A 16,809-nucleotide genomic window follows, 5' to 3' on the forward strand; every position below is an offset into this window, starting at 1 on the left:
TTAACTGTCTGTAGTGTGGTAGTGAAAGGTTAACCTTCTGTAGTGTGGTAGTGAAAGGTTAACCTTCTGTAGTAACCTTCTCGACAACCAGCTTGTGTTTTACTAGAGGGCGTCAAACGGCTTGAATCCCACCTGCGTGGGAGTGCGTTACTGTACTTATGTCCGCTCGGAGCTGTTGAGAGGCGCTCACGGCTCACAGCCCAGCAGGGAAGAATATGCCTCAGTGGGTTCAGAGCGTTATGGGCTTATTAGCGCAGAACTATTTGACTATTTCCTTGTCTTACAACAACATTGCGTTTTGTGATTAAAATGGTAAATGGTGCATTTCATAGTGCTTTTATCCAAAGCGCTTTACAATTTGTTCCTCACATCACACATTATTCACACACCGACGACGGAGGCGACCATGCAAGGTGCCAACCTGCTCATCGGCAGCAATTAGGGGTTAAGTATCTTGCTCAATGACACTTCGACACGCTGCCCGGGGGAGCGGGAATCGAACTGGGAACCTCCGGATTACCTGATGACTGCTCTACCTCCTTTGTCTTCAAATGTGTGATCATGGGTTGTTGTTGTTATTATTGAGAGAATGATAAAGTTCTACTACAGGTTTAGCCTCTAGGGGTGTTTATTTCAACAAGATTCCACCAGAGCAATATCAATTCATGCAAACATTTCTGAAAAACACAACACAGACACAGAGAGAGAGAGAAAGAGAAAGAGAGAGAGAGATTATTCCAAAATGTACTGTGGATAGCTGTTTCAGTTTCCTTTTTGTCTCTTTTTTTTATTGCAATGCAATTAAAAGTTTGTGGTATCCGTGTTTGTCCACCCTTTCCCCCGTAGCCAAAAGTTTTGCCTTTGAACGAAAACCTTGCAGCAGAACCGTCTTTTCCTCTAATCAAAGAGGAAGGATTTCAAGTAGCTTCCTCCAGTTTATGGTACGGTTGGCTTGGTAGTCTACCTATTCCAAAAACAGAGCTTCTTATTTTCTCCGTGTTGAAAGCAAACAAACAGCATATTGAATATAAAGCATTTCTTTTGTCCTTTTTTCCAGAACAGTCATCAATATGATTTTCCACAATCCATATGTTGAAGTTCAAGTTTCCATTTATCTTTATAAATCATGCAATTACAAAAATAAATAAAAAAAAGCCCATCGTTCATACTATGTCAGTATTCTTCCATCTCCTTTTTGCAAACAAAACCAACTTGCCAAGTAGGTGAATAAACGCAAGTGTGAATGGTTCAATGGTTTGTTCATACGGGGTGCCTTAAATGATGCATTATGAACGCTAAATTATTCCTGTACTCGCATCACGGTGAACTGAACGGGAGAGGCAGCCGTAGCAGTAGTGAGAGTTGGCAATGGCCCCACGGCATAGTGCAGTCTTCCAGGTGAACTCACTGTAAGCCCTGTCTTAATTACTGGACCGGAAAGAATGTAACAGCCGTACGCACGAGACGTGTCCTCACTCGGCCGTTCAGATTGTGCGGTGACGCTACTGTACACAAACACGAAAAAGGAGACATTTAAGGTGAACCGACTCGTTTGTCTACATCTATTAATTTGGAAGGACATGACTCACACAGTTACATCAACAACACAGATACCAACTAAAATTAAAGCAGGGTCTGTGTTCACAGAGCCCGTCAAAGTGGGAGCACTGATCTAGAGTCAGTTTCAGTCTGTTTGTTTGTTTGTTTGTTTGTTTGTTTGTTTGTTTGATTGAATAAAGGTTCCTGATCATTGACCCAGATCAGTGCTCCTACTCTGGGAGCGTTAGAATAAATATTCTTTTTATGAGAGAGGGAAAAAAAGATGTAAATTAAACATTAGGGAGAAGAAAAAGTATTAAAATATGCTTCAGATCTCTGGTGCTACTTAAAGAAATGTAACAGTAAAAATATTTTAATAAATAATATGAACACATTTCTTAAAACAAAAACATACATTACAGAAAAGCCACATCTATCGAACATCGAAATGGTGTAGTATACAGACAGCAGTTGTACCATTGCAGTGTGGCCATAATTATGCACAAATAGTCTTTTTACTGATGCAATTACTGCATATTTCAATATTTCAGTCTCTTGTGTTTCGGAAGTCATTGTTGATGATGACAGGATTGTTTCCAAAAAGAAATAAGTTGAACATACTGTATTGCTTGTGGATAATGTTCTCAACTCAACTGTTTTAGTCCCTTCTTCGGTCACTATCATCAGTGTTTCCGTTTTTTTTTTTTTTTTTTTACTTGTCCAGTGAGCTCGTCTATTTCAGTCATTGAAGTACGTTAACGATAAACCACACATCTATGTTAAGTTAGGCTACAGGTTGTGATTGTCTTGACTTGCTTGTCATTCCCTCAAGAGTAGTACATTGTCATCGGGAAGGATGGGTAAAAATCCACAGTGAAGCTACAGCCATCTGCCTCGGGTCTTTGAGGATGTCTCGTGACACCGAGCACCAAGCCAGCGTGTTTCCTTTCCCACTTTTCCCTGTTTCCCTTCTTTCTCCCGCTCAGGAAGACGCTCCTCCGTTGTACGCTCAACCCTCGTATCACGTACGTTTGCGTCTACGTTACGTGCGCGCGTAGCCTAGAAGGTAACCGACCCCCCCCAACCCCCTCCCCCTTCCTTCTACACACAGATCTCAATGGGGATACGCCCGCCGCCGTTGTTGTTGTCGCGGGCGACACGTTCGTAGCTGCCGGTGGAGGAGGGGGAGCTGTTGGTGGACATGGAGGTGTAGTGGTTGTCCATCAGGATGTTCCCCTTGGCTGCTGCCACGCAGGCGGGGGACAAGCTCTGCTGCTTCAGTCTGTCCACCAACACGTCCTCCTCGGACGACGAGGAGGAGCTGATGTCCACGGGGGGTCCGTGGACATTGTTAACGCCGGCGTTCCCGTTCTCCGTGTCCAGCATCCAGCAGTGGTTGAAGTAGCTGAAGACCTCCTTGACGGAGCAGCGGCGCTCCTGCTCGATGGAGAGCAGCCGGCGGAACATGCGCAGGGCCTCGTCGGTGAAGCGGCGCCACTGCGACGGCACGGCGGTGCCCGTCCGGCGGCGCTGCCAGCGCACGAACTCCTCGTAGAAGGTGTCGGACGGCATGGCCTTCTCCCAGGGGAAGTTCCCGGTCAGCATGCAGAAGAGCAGCACGCCGAAGGCCCACACGTCCGTGCTGTAGTCCACGCGGAAGCCCTCGTGGCGCACGGTGTCGTCGCAGAGCTCGGGCGCCGTGTACGGGATGGTGCCGCTCACGCGCTTCACCGGGGAGCCGGCGCGCCGCGTCATGCCGAAGTCCGACAGCTTGACCTTGCGGCACTCCCTGTCGAAGATGAGGACGTTCTCGGGCTTGATGTCGCGGTGCACCAGCTTCTTGCAGTGCAAGTAGTCCAGAGCGATGGTCACCTGGTGGATGCAGCGCTTGGCCACGGTCTCCGGGAGCCCCACCTTTAGACAACAGAGAGAGAGGACAAATGGGGTCAGTGTTGGGAGAGTTCACTTTCTACATGAACTAGTTCAGTTCACAGTTCATAATTCAAAATGTTTAAAGTTCATGGTTTCAAAAATGAACTAGTTTATAGTTATTTTTTCAATATGTTGCTGCGAGCTATTATAAAATTTGAAGCGTTGTCTGTTACTGTACACACAACCTTGTTGTGGATTTAGAATTTTTTGTTAACATCTGACAATAATTTTGCCAATACATCATGTGTATGTGCTCCTTTAATCGCCGGCTCCACATTGTTGTGATGACGTATTTGTTAGTGCGACAGCCAGGGGTGACAGGCGCGTACGCGTGACAGGCAGCTCGCTGTTGCCAGATTGGGTGGTTTTCCCGCATCATATTAAAGGAAAACTCCAACATTTTGGGAAATTTGCTTATTTGCCATCTACCCTGGAGTTAGACAAGAAGATACATAAATGTTTTCTTCTCTGTGCATGAAGTAGGAGTAGGAAGACATGCACCGTTAGCCTAGCTTAGTGTCAGTCACTGGAAGTAGGTTCCTCCATTAGCCTAGTTCCCAACGTCTTCCTACTCCTACTGCATGCACAGAGAAGAAAAAGGTATGCATCTTCTTGTCTAACTCCAGGGTAGATGGCAAATCTAATTTCTAAGCTAATTTCCCCAAATGTTGGAGTTTTCCTTTAAGGCCTGTTTTTTACGGTGTGTTTTTGCTGGGTTTTCGCCTGGAAGGCTCTTAGAAATCTGGCACACTTTTGAACGAAGTTATACTGTGATATAGAGCAGTGGTTCTCAACTGGTCTAGCCTCGGGACCCAACATTTTCCTTAGTCATTAAGTCGCGACCCAACATTTTGAACCACTATGATTTATGGAAAAAAAAAAATTTGCAGTAATACGCAATCTTTCAAAACATGAAATAAACACAAAAAAGTGCAACAAAAGTGCAACTATTGCTAAAAACCCAATGAAATAAAAGAATAATAAATAATATATGCTTCTTAGCAGATTTCTTAGCTTAACATAACAGACCTAAATTTGGGGGAACTAATTGGATAACTGAGTTTGCAACAAAAGTGCAACTAGGGCTAAAACCCAATGAAATAAAATAATAATAAATAATATGCTTCTTAGCAGATTTCTTAGCTTATCATAACAGACCTAAGTTTGGGGGAACTAATGGTAAATGGCTGCTTTTTTATATAGCGCTTTTATCCAAAGCGCTTTACAATTTGTTACTCACATTTTACCCATTCACACACCGATGGCGGAGGCAACCATGCAAGGTGCCAACCTGCTCATCGGGAGCAATTAGGGGTTAAGTGTCTTGCTCAAGGACACATCGACACGCTGCCTGGGAGGAGCAGGAATCGAACCGGGAACCTCCGGATTGCCAGACGACTGCTCTACCTCCTGAGCCACTGTCGCCCCTAATGGGATAACTGGGGTTGCAACAAAAGTGCAACTAGGGCTAAAAACCCAATGAAATTAAATAATAATAATAAATAATTATGCTTCTTAGCAGACTTCTTAGCTTAACATAACAGACCTAAGTTTGGGGGAACTAATGGGATAACTGGGATTGCAATAAAAGTGCAACTAGGGCTAAAAACCCAATGAAATAAAATAATAATAAATAATATGCTTCTTAGCAGATTTCTTAGCTTAACATAACAGACCTACGTTTGGGGGAACTAATGGGATAACTGGGGTTGCAAAAGTGCAACTAAGGGCTAAAAACACAATGAAATAAAATAATAATAATAATAATAATAATAAATAATATATCCTTCTTAGCAGACTTCTTAGCTTAACATGCAGGGAACTAATGGGATAACTGGGGATGATGTTTGCTCCTGACAAGAGTCTCAAAGTCTGGGGTGATGGTAGACAAAGCAACTCTGAGGTCATGCTCAATGTCCAATCTGTTCCCCCGCTTTGTCTTCAGCTGGACCAGAGCTGAGAAGCCACTTTCACAAAGATAGGTAGTGAAAAAAAAAAAGATTACTTATTTTTTTACTTTTTTTTTTTTACACACATCCGCGACCCACTCAAAATGGCCCCGCGACCCACTTTTGGGTCGCGACCCACCAGTTGAGAAACACTGATATTATAGAGCACAGAGAATGAACACGTTCACAATTACGTTCATCTAGCGGAAATATAGTATGTTCAGCCCAGAATATTCATGAACGATCGTTCATTGAACGCGTTCACGTACATCACTGAACGGGGTCACACACAGGGGACACCGAGCGAGGTAGGGTTCGGCGCGTTATCCGCCACTCGATCCAGCTCATCGCAATACTTGAACCCGGGCCATAAGCTTAGGACTTAATGTCATCATAACTTTCCATAAAAGAGGACGCCGGCCTGTAATCCAATGAATTAGTGCATGTGGCTTAAGTAGTGTCTGGAACATCACACAGTCTAAAAATAGCTTTCAAATGTCTGAGGGATGGAGAGACAGGTGGCGATTTTGGATTATGTTTCAATGAAATGTCTCATTCTCAAAGACCCTAATGAAAAGCAACGGAATCTCACCTTTACCAAAATAATGTTATTCTACAGCACCGACCACAAAGTGTGATTTAACATCCTTTCATCAACTACACAGTAGTGCTGTCGGGGGGTTCTCTTTAGAACAAAACCACACGTCCGCTCTGTCTCTTCTCACCTGCGGGGGGATGATGTCGAAGAGGTCTCCTGCCACGGCGTACTCCTGGGCGAAGATGTAGTAGTCGTCCGTCTCGAAGGCGATGCCGAACATGTTGATGATGAAGGGACACGGGGACAGATAGAGGGAGATGCTGTACTCCCTAAGGAAGCTCTTCAGCTTGGTCGTCTTCTTCCTCAGGAACTTCAATGCCATCTTGGTACCTAAAAGAGAGAACAAAGGTGATCATTATGAGTAAAAATGTTATACTAACCCCCCCTCCTTCCTTTTAATCTTATTGAGGGGGTACTTAACGGCTGCTTAATTCTTGGCATGCAACCTAATTAAAATCTTTTATTTTTTTAACATTCTGTCTATGAATAATTAAAACCAGTGGTTGTAGCAGAATAAAATTCTGACCTTTTTTTATGCTAGGGATTTTATACTGTAAATATTCCAAATCCTCTGTTGGACTACTTCTGTTTCTACAGAGGGGCTAGCCTTGGCATCACATCAGTGCTTTGATGCCGGGCGGTTTGGCAGTAAATTGAAAGTGACTGATATGTTTAGCTGTAAACACATTCACACAGAGGCAGGGATACGATTAGAAGGGCAAAGACAAGGGCATAACAAGGCTGCTTCGTCTCGAGACTGCCGGTAAAAACCTTCATATATAATGTACAGGAAGCATGAAAATGGATGCTGTCGTGTGGAGAGAATAACAGAGGGAAGGCAATCTGTGAGGAAACACTTCAGAGCCTTTCCCTCTCCTCAGCTCCCCCCGCCCCTCACCAGCCACTAGGGTTGGGTACCGTTCACATATGATTTATGGAATTCGGTATCGGTACCCAACGGTACCTTTTTATATACTTAAAGTTAAAAAAATTATTTCAGTTGTCCAAACGTCTCAACTTCAACATTGTTTATTTAGAACATTTAGTTATTTATTGTTGTAACACACCACACAAAATAAATCGCATGATCATGTATGTTTTTTTGTATTTTATTTTTTTATTCTTTTTTAAAACAAACATATAAACAAACATGACAACACACGATAAGATATACAAGCATTAATTGTCAGGGCACATCCAATGAGATCACATTTTGGTTAGTTGTTTTATATAAGATATACCCATAATACCTGTTATCTAAAAAAAAAAACCCTACATACATATGCTCAGCTCGAACCCCCCCCTCCCGGACCCCACCTTGAGAAGTACCTCCACTATCCCTCGCACCTAACCAGACACTACCATTATAAGCTAGCTTTTATTCTCTCCACCACTTCTAACCACATTGACATTTTGGATTCATTGAGACCCAGAATTCTTGCTGTAGATATTTCATGGTAAATTACATCGAGATATGTAAGAAACCAAACTTTACGGCACATTTTTTCCGGTTGAAACCAGCGTGATGCGATCAGCTTTTTGGCTACTGTGATACCCGATAAAACCAATCTCTTTAGCTGTGGATTCACTGCAAACTCAAAAACATCATTCAACAGCAATACCGAGGGGTGTACAGGTATATTCCAAGATACGAGTTTTGATATTTGTTGGGTCACATCTTTCCAGAATGCCTTAACTGGTGAGCAGTCCCAATACATGTGCATAAATGTCCCTTCGTCCCCATTTGTACATTGGGTGCATTTGGAATCTTGTTTGAGCCCCATTCGGCACAGTCTTATAGGAGTCAAGTATGTCCTGTGAATATAGTTAAGATTGATTTGTTGATGATCCGGGTTCCTTGATGTAAGTCGGACATTTGCCCAGGCTCCTTGCCAATCAAAGTCATTTTCCAGGTCTGGTATATCCCTCCTCCAGACAGAGTCAAGTTGGAGGGTTTCATACGAGGACGTTAGTAATTGATGATAAAATTCTGAAACAAAACCTCTCGATGTCTCTCTTGAGTAGAAGAATTTGTGGTATCTGTGGTGTTCAATTGGTCTGTCTAATGGAACACCGTGAGACTTCAAACATAGCTCTAACTGTTTGTGAAAAAGCCATGTGGACTTGGTGAGATTAAATTTTTTGCGTATTTCTTTATCACTACAAAAACCCTGTTTGTTAAAAATATCCCCTAATGAGTGTATGCCTTGCTCTTCCCATATAGGGAATCTTATAGGTCGTTTTCCAATTAAGAGAGCATTGTTATTGAATAAGGGAGTATGGTTGTGCCATTCTTGTGGGTTAGGATTTTTTTTTTGTGATTCACGCCATATCCGGATCGCATGAGTAATTATGGGGCCAAATTTTCGTTCACAGTGCTTGATTGGTAGTTTAGTGTATGCTATGTCCTTCAGTCTATGTGGGGCTACTATGTTTTCTTCTATTTTCCTCCAAGATGCTAATGCTTGGGAGTCAAACCATGTTGTCAATGGACTTAATGAGTACGCCTTAAAATATAGGAAAAAATCTGGAAATGCCATGCCACCATCTGCTTTATTTCTCTGTGCGGTGGATCTTTTTATACGTGGTGGTTTGTTATTCCAAATAAATTTGTATGTGGAGGAGTGTAATCTTTTCCAGTAACCCTCTGGAGGGGGTAACGGTAGCATTGAACAGAAGAAGTTGATTTTAGGTAGTACATCCATCTTAACTATTGATATCCGTGCTTGTACTGTGTTCTTAAGTTTTGCCCATCTATCAAGGTCGTCTTTGATTTTGTTTTGGATTTTTGTGTAGTTGTGCTTCACCGTTTGTCTTATGGTAGGGAATATTTCCACTCCCAAGCATCTGAAATGTTTTACCATCGGTATCTGTCCTGGGAGGGTTGTATCTTTTTTTGCAGGGGTGTTAAGTGGAAGGAAAGCCGACTTCGGCCAATTTATCTTAAATCCCGATAAATCACCAAAGTCCTCAATCAACTTGAGCAGATGAGGCAATGTGGTGTTGGGGTTTTTCATGAACAATATTACATCGTCCGCATATAAACAAATTTTTTGTTGTGAGCCCTTGATTACGATAGGTTCTATGGATTGGGATTGTCTTATATATTGTGCTAACGGCTCTAATGATAGATTGAACAGACCGGGACTAAGAGGACAACCCTGTCTGGCAGAGCGTGATACCGGAAATATTTCAGATATGATTGTGCCTGTTATAATCATGGCCGATGGGTCTTTGTATAATACTTTAATCATATCGATGAATCCTTTTCCTAACCCCATCCTTTCTAGCACTGCCCACAGATACGACCATTCCAGCCTGTCAAAGGCCTTCATAGCATCCAGGGACAGTATCGCCTTAGGTATGGTGTCCTCTTTGTCGGCATCAAGTACGTGCAGTATACGTCTTATGTTCTCAGTGATCAGGCGGCCTCCTATGAAGCCAGTTTGGTCCGGGTGAACTAAAGACGTCATATGCTTTTGTAATCTGATGGCTAATACCTTAGAGTACAGTTTGATATCTGTTCCGAGGAGGCTTACAGGTCTATAACTACCGCACTCGTTGGGGTCTTTGTCTTTTTTAAGGAGGACTGTTATGAGTGCAATATTGTCGGTTTTATGGAAGTTCCCCTCCTTGACTGAGTATAAGATCATATTTAGTAATAAGGGGCCAATTATGTCCCAACAAGAAAGGTACATTTCTGATGGGAAACCGTCTCTTCCTGGAGCCTTACCACTTTTCATTACGGTTATGGCCATCTTGAGTTCCTCTAGTGTGATCGGTATTTCTAACTGTTTAGCGTCATCCTCTGAAAGTTTAGGGAGAATAATTTGATTAAGAAATGTGTCCATTTTGTTTTGATCGAAGGTCATTTCTGATTTATATAAATCGGAGTAGAATACTTTGAATGTATCGTTTTTAAATGTTTAAATATCAACATTATCTGGCCATCCTCTGTAAATATGATCAAACTCCTCTGACCTTGTCTGGTCTTTCCAAAGACCCAAGAGACGGGACAGTAATATATATTTGTGGAAAAGGCTCCCTCTTGTTTAGCCTATTACACTTATACTAAACATGTAAAGATACTGAAATTTGGTACCGATTGATCTAGCGTGAACTGGTACTCGGTAGTACTGATGTAATTCGGCCGGTACCCAGAGTTTGGTACCCTACCCAACCCTACCAGCCACTTTACAATCCAACAATGCAGGAACGGCGAGGGGAGAAAAATTATCAGGGCTAATCTGAGATGGGGAGAAACACTCTCTAGACTAGGGTTTCTCAACGGGGGCGTTCAGCGAGTGTTGGGGGGCCGCTGGGTGCAGAATTGTTGAAAGGGAGGGCATGAGATGCTCAAAGGGGGGTGCTATTTTTTGGGGGGGGGGGGCTTTCTGTATTTTTCACCCATCCCAATTTAGTCGTTATGCCAATTCCCTTCCTGATCGTTGCACGCATTGCCCCACTGTCGGCCTGGGGAGGGTGTAGAACTACCACATGCCTCCTCCGATACATGTGGAGTCGCCAGCCGCTTCTTTTCACCTTACAGTGAGGAGTTTCACTGGGGGAACGTAACACAGACGCAGAGGTTCACACTATTTCCCCCAGATCCCCTCCCTGCTGAACAGGCGCCCCTACCGACCAGTAGGAGTCGCAGTTTACAATGACCAGGACACATACCCCACTGGCTTCCCACCCGCTAACACTGCCACTTGTGTTAGTAGGGAAGACTGAGTGCTAGTTTATTTGCTTTATTATCGTTACACAGAAGTGCACAGAAGTTTGGTAGTGTGATAGTAAAGGGTTAACCTGCTGTCGTGTGGCAGTGAAAGGGTTAACCGGCTGTTGTGTGGAAGTGAAAGGGTTAACCTTCTGTGTATTGTCGCAGTGAAAGGGTTAACCGTTTGGTAGTGCTGCAGTGAAAGGGTTCAAATCAGGGCAACAACTTGACTGGAACCAGAGAGGAGCCTGCATGCAGGGAAAATCCAAAATCCCACTTCAGAAACAGGGAAAGTGTTTTAGCAAAGAAAAGTTAAACTTTTTGTAATCTTTTATGTATACACACTTGGTAGTAAAAAGTAAAGATTTGTAAAAAATCTATAAGTATAATAAAAAAAGATTTTATTGGGTCCCATTGTTAGAAGCCTTCATTTGACACACAACACCGAAAGACTGCGCCAAATAGATACATTAACGGCTGAGAATTTCATAGATACCCACGATAAACATGTAATTCCCATCGGGTGTGGGGGGTTGAGGGTGGCGTTATGGGTCAGATCAGATAGCGGGGGCGCTGACCCAAACAAGGTTGAGAACCACTGCTCTTGGCAGTGAGACGGAGGAGCTGGCATATTCTAATGCCGCTCTGCCTTCCTCATGTCTGCCACACTGGGTGTGTCAGCGAAGGTGAGAGAGGGAATGCTTCTCCAATACCACCGGCTCAGCACCGATCAAAGAGGCGGTGGGCGGGAGACCGACTGATCCAGAGGAAAAGGTCAGTTTGCCAAAATGCACTTTCCACTTATTCGTAATTGCATAATGTAATCCGAAAAGGCAGACAAGTTATTATATAAAAAATAAAAAAAAGAAGCAGAGTAGAATAATAGGCCAATGACTGATGAGGCCACGAACTGGCAAATAAACCCTCTAACGCTGTACCTCAGTGTCTGGACCCGCCACTTAATGACTTCATGATAATGGGCCCCAAAGTTATTCTTAGCCATCACTCCATCAGACAATTATAATCTCTTGACCCGTGTGGGAGAGTCTGTGTTTAAATATTTTTTTCTACAAAGATATATGCATGAAAAGAATAAACAATGAGGCTGTTTCTAAATGTTTGTATTGCACTGGTATGCTTTCTATGTCTGCATTTTCATGGTTCAGTCCCTCGTAGGAAAGTTATTGTCCCATCTACCCAATACAAAGACTGATGTCCACATCAAATAGTAAAATAATTTAGAGTGAGTAAACAAAAGAGAGAGGGGGTTGGGGTCCTCCATTAATCACGTTGATATTACACACATTGCCTACACAACTCCTTAATTATCATGATTTAACTGCAAATGGAACTGCCTCACTAAAACCCAATTACACGGCACTATAACTTAGAGGTCATAAATTTACTTTGAAACCTCCCCATTTATCACTGTCGATTTTAAAGGTGTACTAATTTTGGATTCAGAGAAGTGAAACACTCTAAGGTATATTTCCATAATTGAGCAAACTGTCCACAAAGGAAAATTGAAGTTAGCGACCTGAAAAGGTGCTGTTTTAGCCCTTTTTTCAAAAGCAGAACCCAGAATTTTGTTTATATATTCTGGGCTTATGCATAGTTCACAGTTCCTCAAAATGATTTAATTTAAATGTATGATTCATACAATAATTGTAAGAATTATATGAATAGTACATTATGTTTTGTAATGTAAAGAAATCCCCCTTCCCCCGAAATTGCATAGTGCACCTTTGATTTCACATAGATGTAATAAGCATTAGTTGGGGTGGTAGTGTATACCGCTGCAGTTATGCTTGTTCTCAGAGGCCTGTATAGATGGGCCAGAAGAGCAAAAGCCCATTGGTAGGGTTTTTGTACAGGGACATGGTGGGATTTTTTTGTTTGCTTTTTGCCGCTGCTATTCAAAGCTAACCTGATGCGCCAGATGTTGTAATCTTGCGCTGCATCGCAAGGTAAATTCAAAGCACTAGAAACATCCACAGTTCAACTGTGCCTTTTAGTCCTAAGTAAAAGGCTTTTTTCCTATGGCTTTGTGCTCAATAAACGAGACAATTAAAACGCTTGGAGCAGATGGTCGATGTTTTGTCTTTGCTTTTTATGTGAAGAGGTTGAATTGATCATAGAATTTTTATAAGCAATCTGGATCTTGATTTGCGCTTGATTGCTAAATAAACTGGCATAGTGAAATCGGGGAGAAAATCGGAGAAAATATTTAATAAAATAAAAGATTTTATAGCCTGACCGATATTTGGGGCCAATACCGATATTTGGGAGTAAAATAATTCCGATATCTATATTGGACCATATTCGCACACAGTTTTACCAAGGATCCCTCAAATTGGTTTGTGTACTGGAGTTGGATATAAAAGTAGATTCTTACAAAATTGGGATGAGTTTTCTTCCATAGTCCCCTCCATACTCATAGCCAAGCTCAGGGACCTGGGCTTGGGCTATGACCTCTGCCAGTGGGTCTTGGACTTCCTGACTGGCAGACCCCAGGTGGTGAGAGCAGGCAACTGCACCTCCTCATCCATCACCCTCAACATAGGGGCCCCCCAGGGCTGTGTTCTGAGTCCCCTCCTCTACTCCCTGTACACACACGACTGTGTGGCTCAGCGGAGTAGCAATACAATCGTCAAATTTGCTGACGACACAGTGGTGGTGGGCCTGATCTCTGCCAACGACGAGAGGGCCTACCTGGAAGAGGTCAAGGTCCTGGCGGGATGGTGCCAGGAAAACAGCCTCTCCCTGAACGTCAGCAAAACAAAGGAGATGATTGTGGACTTCAGGAGGTCGGGGGTCAAGGACTACAGCCCCCTCAGCATCGACGGGGCACCGGTTGAGAGAGTCAACAGCTTCAAGTACCTCGGAGCCCACATATCCGAGGACTTGACATGGACCATACACATTAACAGTGTGGTGAAGAAGGCACGACAACGCCTCTACTTCCTCAGGCGCCTAAGGAAGTTCCAAGTCAGCCAGAAGATCCTTAAGAACTTCTACTCATGTACAATAGAGAGCATCTTGACCGGCAACATCACCTCCTGGTTTGGGAATAGCACTGCAAAAGACCAAAGCAGACTACAAAGAGTGACACGTTCAGCCGAACGCACAATTGGAGGGGGGCTCCCCACCCTCCAGAACATTTACTACAAGCGTTGCAAGGGGAAGGCTAAGAGAATTATTAAGGACTCGAGCCACCCGAACAACTGCCTCTTTGAACTGCTGCCGTCAGGCAAGCGATACAGGAGTCTCAAGGCGAGCACAGAAAGACTCAGAAGTAGCTTCTATCCCCAGGCCATCAGGCTGCTAAACGAACAATGAATGAACACTACACAACAACAACCACCAAACACACATAGCACACACATCCACACGCACACACTCACTTTAAACAAACACACTGTAGCACCCACTACACACACTTTATATTTATGGATGAAGGATTGCACTACAACTCGTACACCTTACTGTAAATTGTACCTAAAATTGTACCTCATCCCATTTCTGCTTTGCACTAGATAGTACTGTACATTAGTACACTGCATAGTATTGTGTATTGTATATTATATGGTAACTCAGAACATTGTACATATGTCTATACCGAACAACTGTGACCTCATTTTCTTCTTCTAAATTCATGCTATATTATGTTATTATGTTATTTGATACTATCTTGTCTAGCACAGTCTCTGGAGCGTAACAGTAAGAAGCATTTTGTATGAAAGTATTCTGTACTTCTGTATGACAACTATTAAAGAACTTGAACTTGAACTTGAACTTGAACTTCTTTGTCATCCTCACCAGACTATACAGTATATAATATTACACCAAACAATCAAGTAGGTTTGCGAGTTTGAGCAAATATGAGCAAACCCTTAAGTTTTGCTTAAGGGGGCCCGGTGGTGTAGTGGTTAACACTGTCCTGGGTTCGATTCCCGCTTGGGGACCAGGTTGCCGGGTTGCCAGGTACCCAGGTGGGGTATCTCCTTTTCTGTGTGGAGTTTGCATGTTCTCCCCCTGTGTTTGCAAGGGTTTCCCCTCCAGAAAAAGACATAAACCCAATGGAAAAACATGCAGAACAGATCACAACACTGTTGTGTCCCTGACGAAGACGGACAGGAGCACTTGGATTGGACCCCGGGCCGCGGCCCCACGCCACAACCCATGTCTGCTCCCGGCTGCCCTTGGGGGGAAGGACGACGGGATGTGCAGAGAGGCATTACATCGGCGACCCAATACTAATAATGTGTGTGTGTGTGTGTGTGTGTTCCTGTGTCGCCCATCTTACATGTGTGTGTTGCTGCATGACAAATAAAGACTTCTTCTAAGTATATAGGGAAATCACGTGGCATTCCCGGCTGCCCAGATATGCACCAGCAAGCTCAAGACGCCGGTGTGGCCAGGTAGGGCTAACCTACCTCTGATCTTGTGGATGACCAGGTCCACTTTTCCATAGGTGCCCTTGCCCAGCTCTCTGATGACCTCATAGTACTTGTTGATGTCCAGCTTTTCCAGGTTCTGGGCGGCGATAAGCTGGAGTTCCTCCAGGATGTCGATGGAGGCGCGAGAGCCGTGGGGGGAGGAGCAGCTCATTCTTCCAGAGGGAGGAGGCCGGGGGAGACACAGGGCTGGTCTGGAGTCTGTTGTTCCTATACCGGAGAGAGAACAGAGGGAGGAGGCCCGGGGGACACAGGGCTGGTCTGGAGTCTGTTGTTCCTATACCAGAGAGAGAACAGGAGGGGCAGGAAGGAAAGTTAGAGAGACATGGCTTTGGTATCCATTCACACACGCGCACGCACACACACACACACACACACACACACACACACACACACACACACACACACACACACACACACACACACACACACACACACACACACCTACACACACACACACACACACACACACACACACACACACACACACACACACACACACACACACACACACACACACACACACACACACACACACACACACACACACACACACACACACACACACACACACACACACACACACACACACACACACACACACACACACACACACACACACACACACACACCTCTGCTGTGTTATCAGCAGCAGCATCAAGAGGAAGAGTGTGTTGTCGTGTGTCTAAGCCAAAATAGGGTCTTATGTAACGTCTGCAGCAAGAAAGACACAGATCCACTCTTTGCTCTGTGGAGCTTTCATGTGTTGAAGATCACAGGACTCTTGTTTGTTACCCAACAACAGAACCCTACTGCAGCCCGTAGGAACAACAAGACAGAAGAAACAGTGCAGTCGGCCGAATCCCTCTCCGTACTACAGATCAGTTGTTTTTCGCTCACAGCACTGTAGCTTTGTCCGGGGGGAAATAAAAAAAGAAAGAAAAGGGCACCAAAGAAAAACGTTTCTGCCTTGGAATTGTGTCACCAAAGTCTTTTGAGTTGCATAAGGCACCAGACCAACCAGTACAGATAGTGGACTGGAGTAATGTTTGGTGTTCTGGTTAATAAAGGAGCATGGGTCCGTTGAAATTAGGGCTGGGTATCGTTTGAAAATGTTTGATACCGATGCCAATACCAATACCTGGGATTCGATACCGATACCAAAATTATACTTTTTCGATACCTTACTTTGCTGAGTTATGTGCGTTGTGTGAGCCAATCGGAGGCTGTACAACGGTTTGGCATCCAACCAGAGTGCAAATGTAGCAGTAAAGTGCAATAGTAATGTAAAATGTACAGGTGATTGAACTGGGTATAAAATATATAAATAAGTACTACTGAGTAGTGCTAATCCGATGTACAGTACACAGTTGTAGTATTAATATATACAGTGATACAGGTATAAAGACACTATGGTAGTAAGTCCTACTGGCCAGCAGTGTAACTAGTAACATTATAATGAAGTGCTTCAAGAGGCTGGTCCTGGCTCACCTCAAATCTGACCTCTCACCCTTACTGGACAGTAGGGCTGTCTTAAATACTTCGAAGCTTCGTTCGATGGGCATGGGATTCGAATATGAAAATAAAATGTGATTATAAAAAAATATATATATA

At 43.6% G+C, this 16,809-nt stretch overlaps 1 protein-coding gene across 2 annotated transcripts in view; it reads right to left on the reverse strand.

Moving 5' to 3' along the window:
• Positions 1–749: 749 nt before the first annotated feature.
• The window catches only part of unm_sa1261 (un-named sa1261), a 40,158-nt gene continuing 24,098 nt past the window's right edge, over positions 750–16,809 (reverse strand). The window contains exons 2-4 of one of the 2 annotated variants that reach the window (XM_084328669.1): positions 15,175–15,463; positions 6,146–6,348; positions 750–3,453 (exon numbers count right to left, since the gene is read on the reverse strand). In XM_084328669.1, coding sequence (XP_084184795.1) covers positions 2,641–3,453; positions 6,146–6,348; positions 15,175–15,349 — 1,191 coding nt within the window. In that variant the 5' untranslated portion in view covers positions 15,350–15,463 and the 3' untranslated portion in view covers positions 750–2,640. Of the gene's footprint in view, positions 3,454–6,145; positions 6,349–15,174; positions 15,473–16,809 lie in introns of both variants that reach the window. The other variant, XM_084328668.1, reaches the window with a different exon arrangement.

This window comes from Notolepis coatsorum (genome assembly GCF_963971535.1).
Source record: "Notolepis coatsorum genome assembly, chromosome: 14".
Classification (NCBI taxonomy): Eukaryota; Metazoa; Chordata; class Actinopteri; order Aulopiformes; family Paralepididae; genus Notolepis; species Notolepis coatsorum.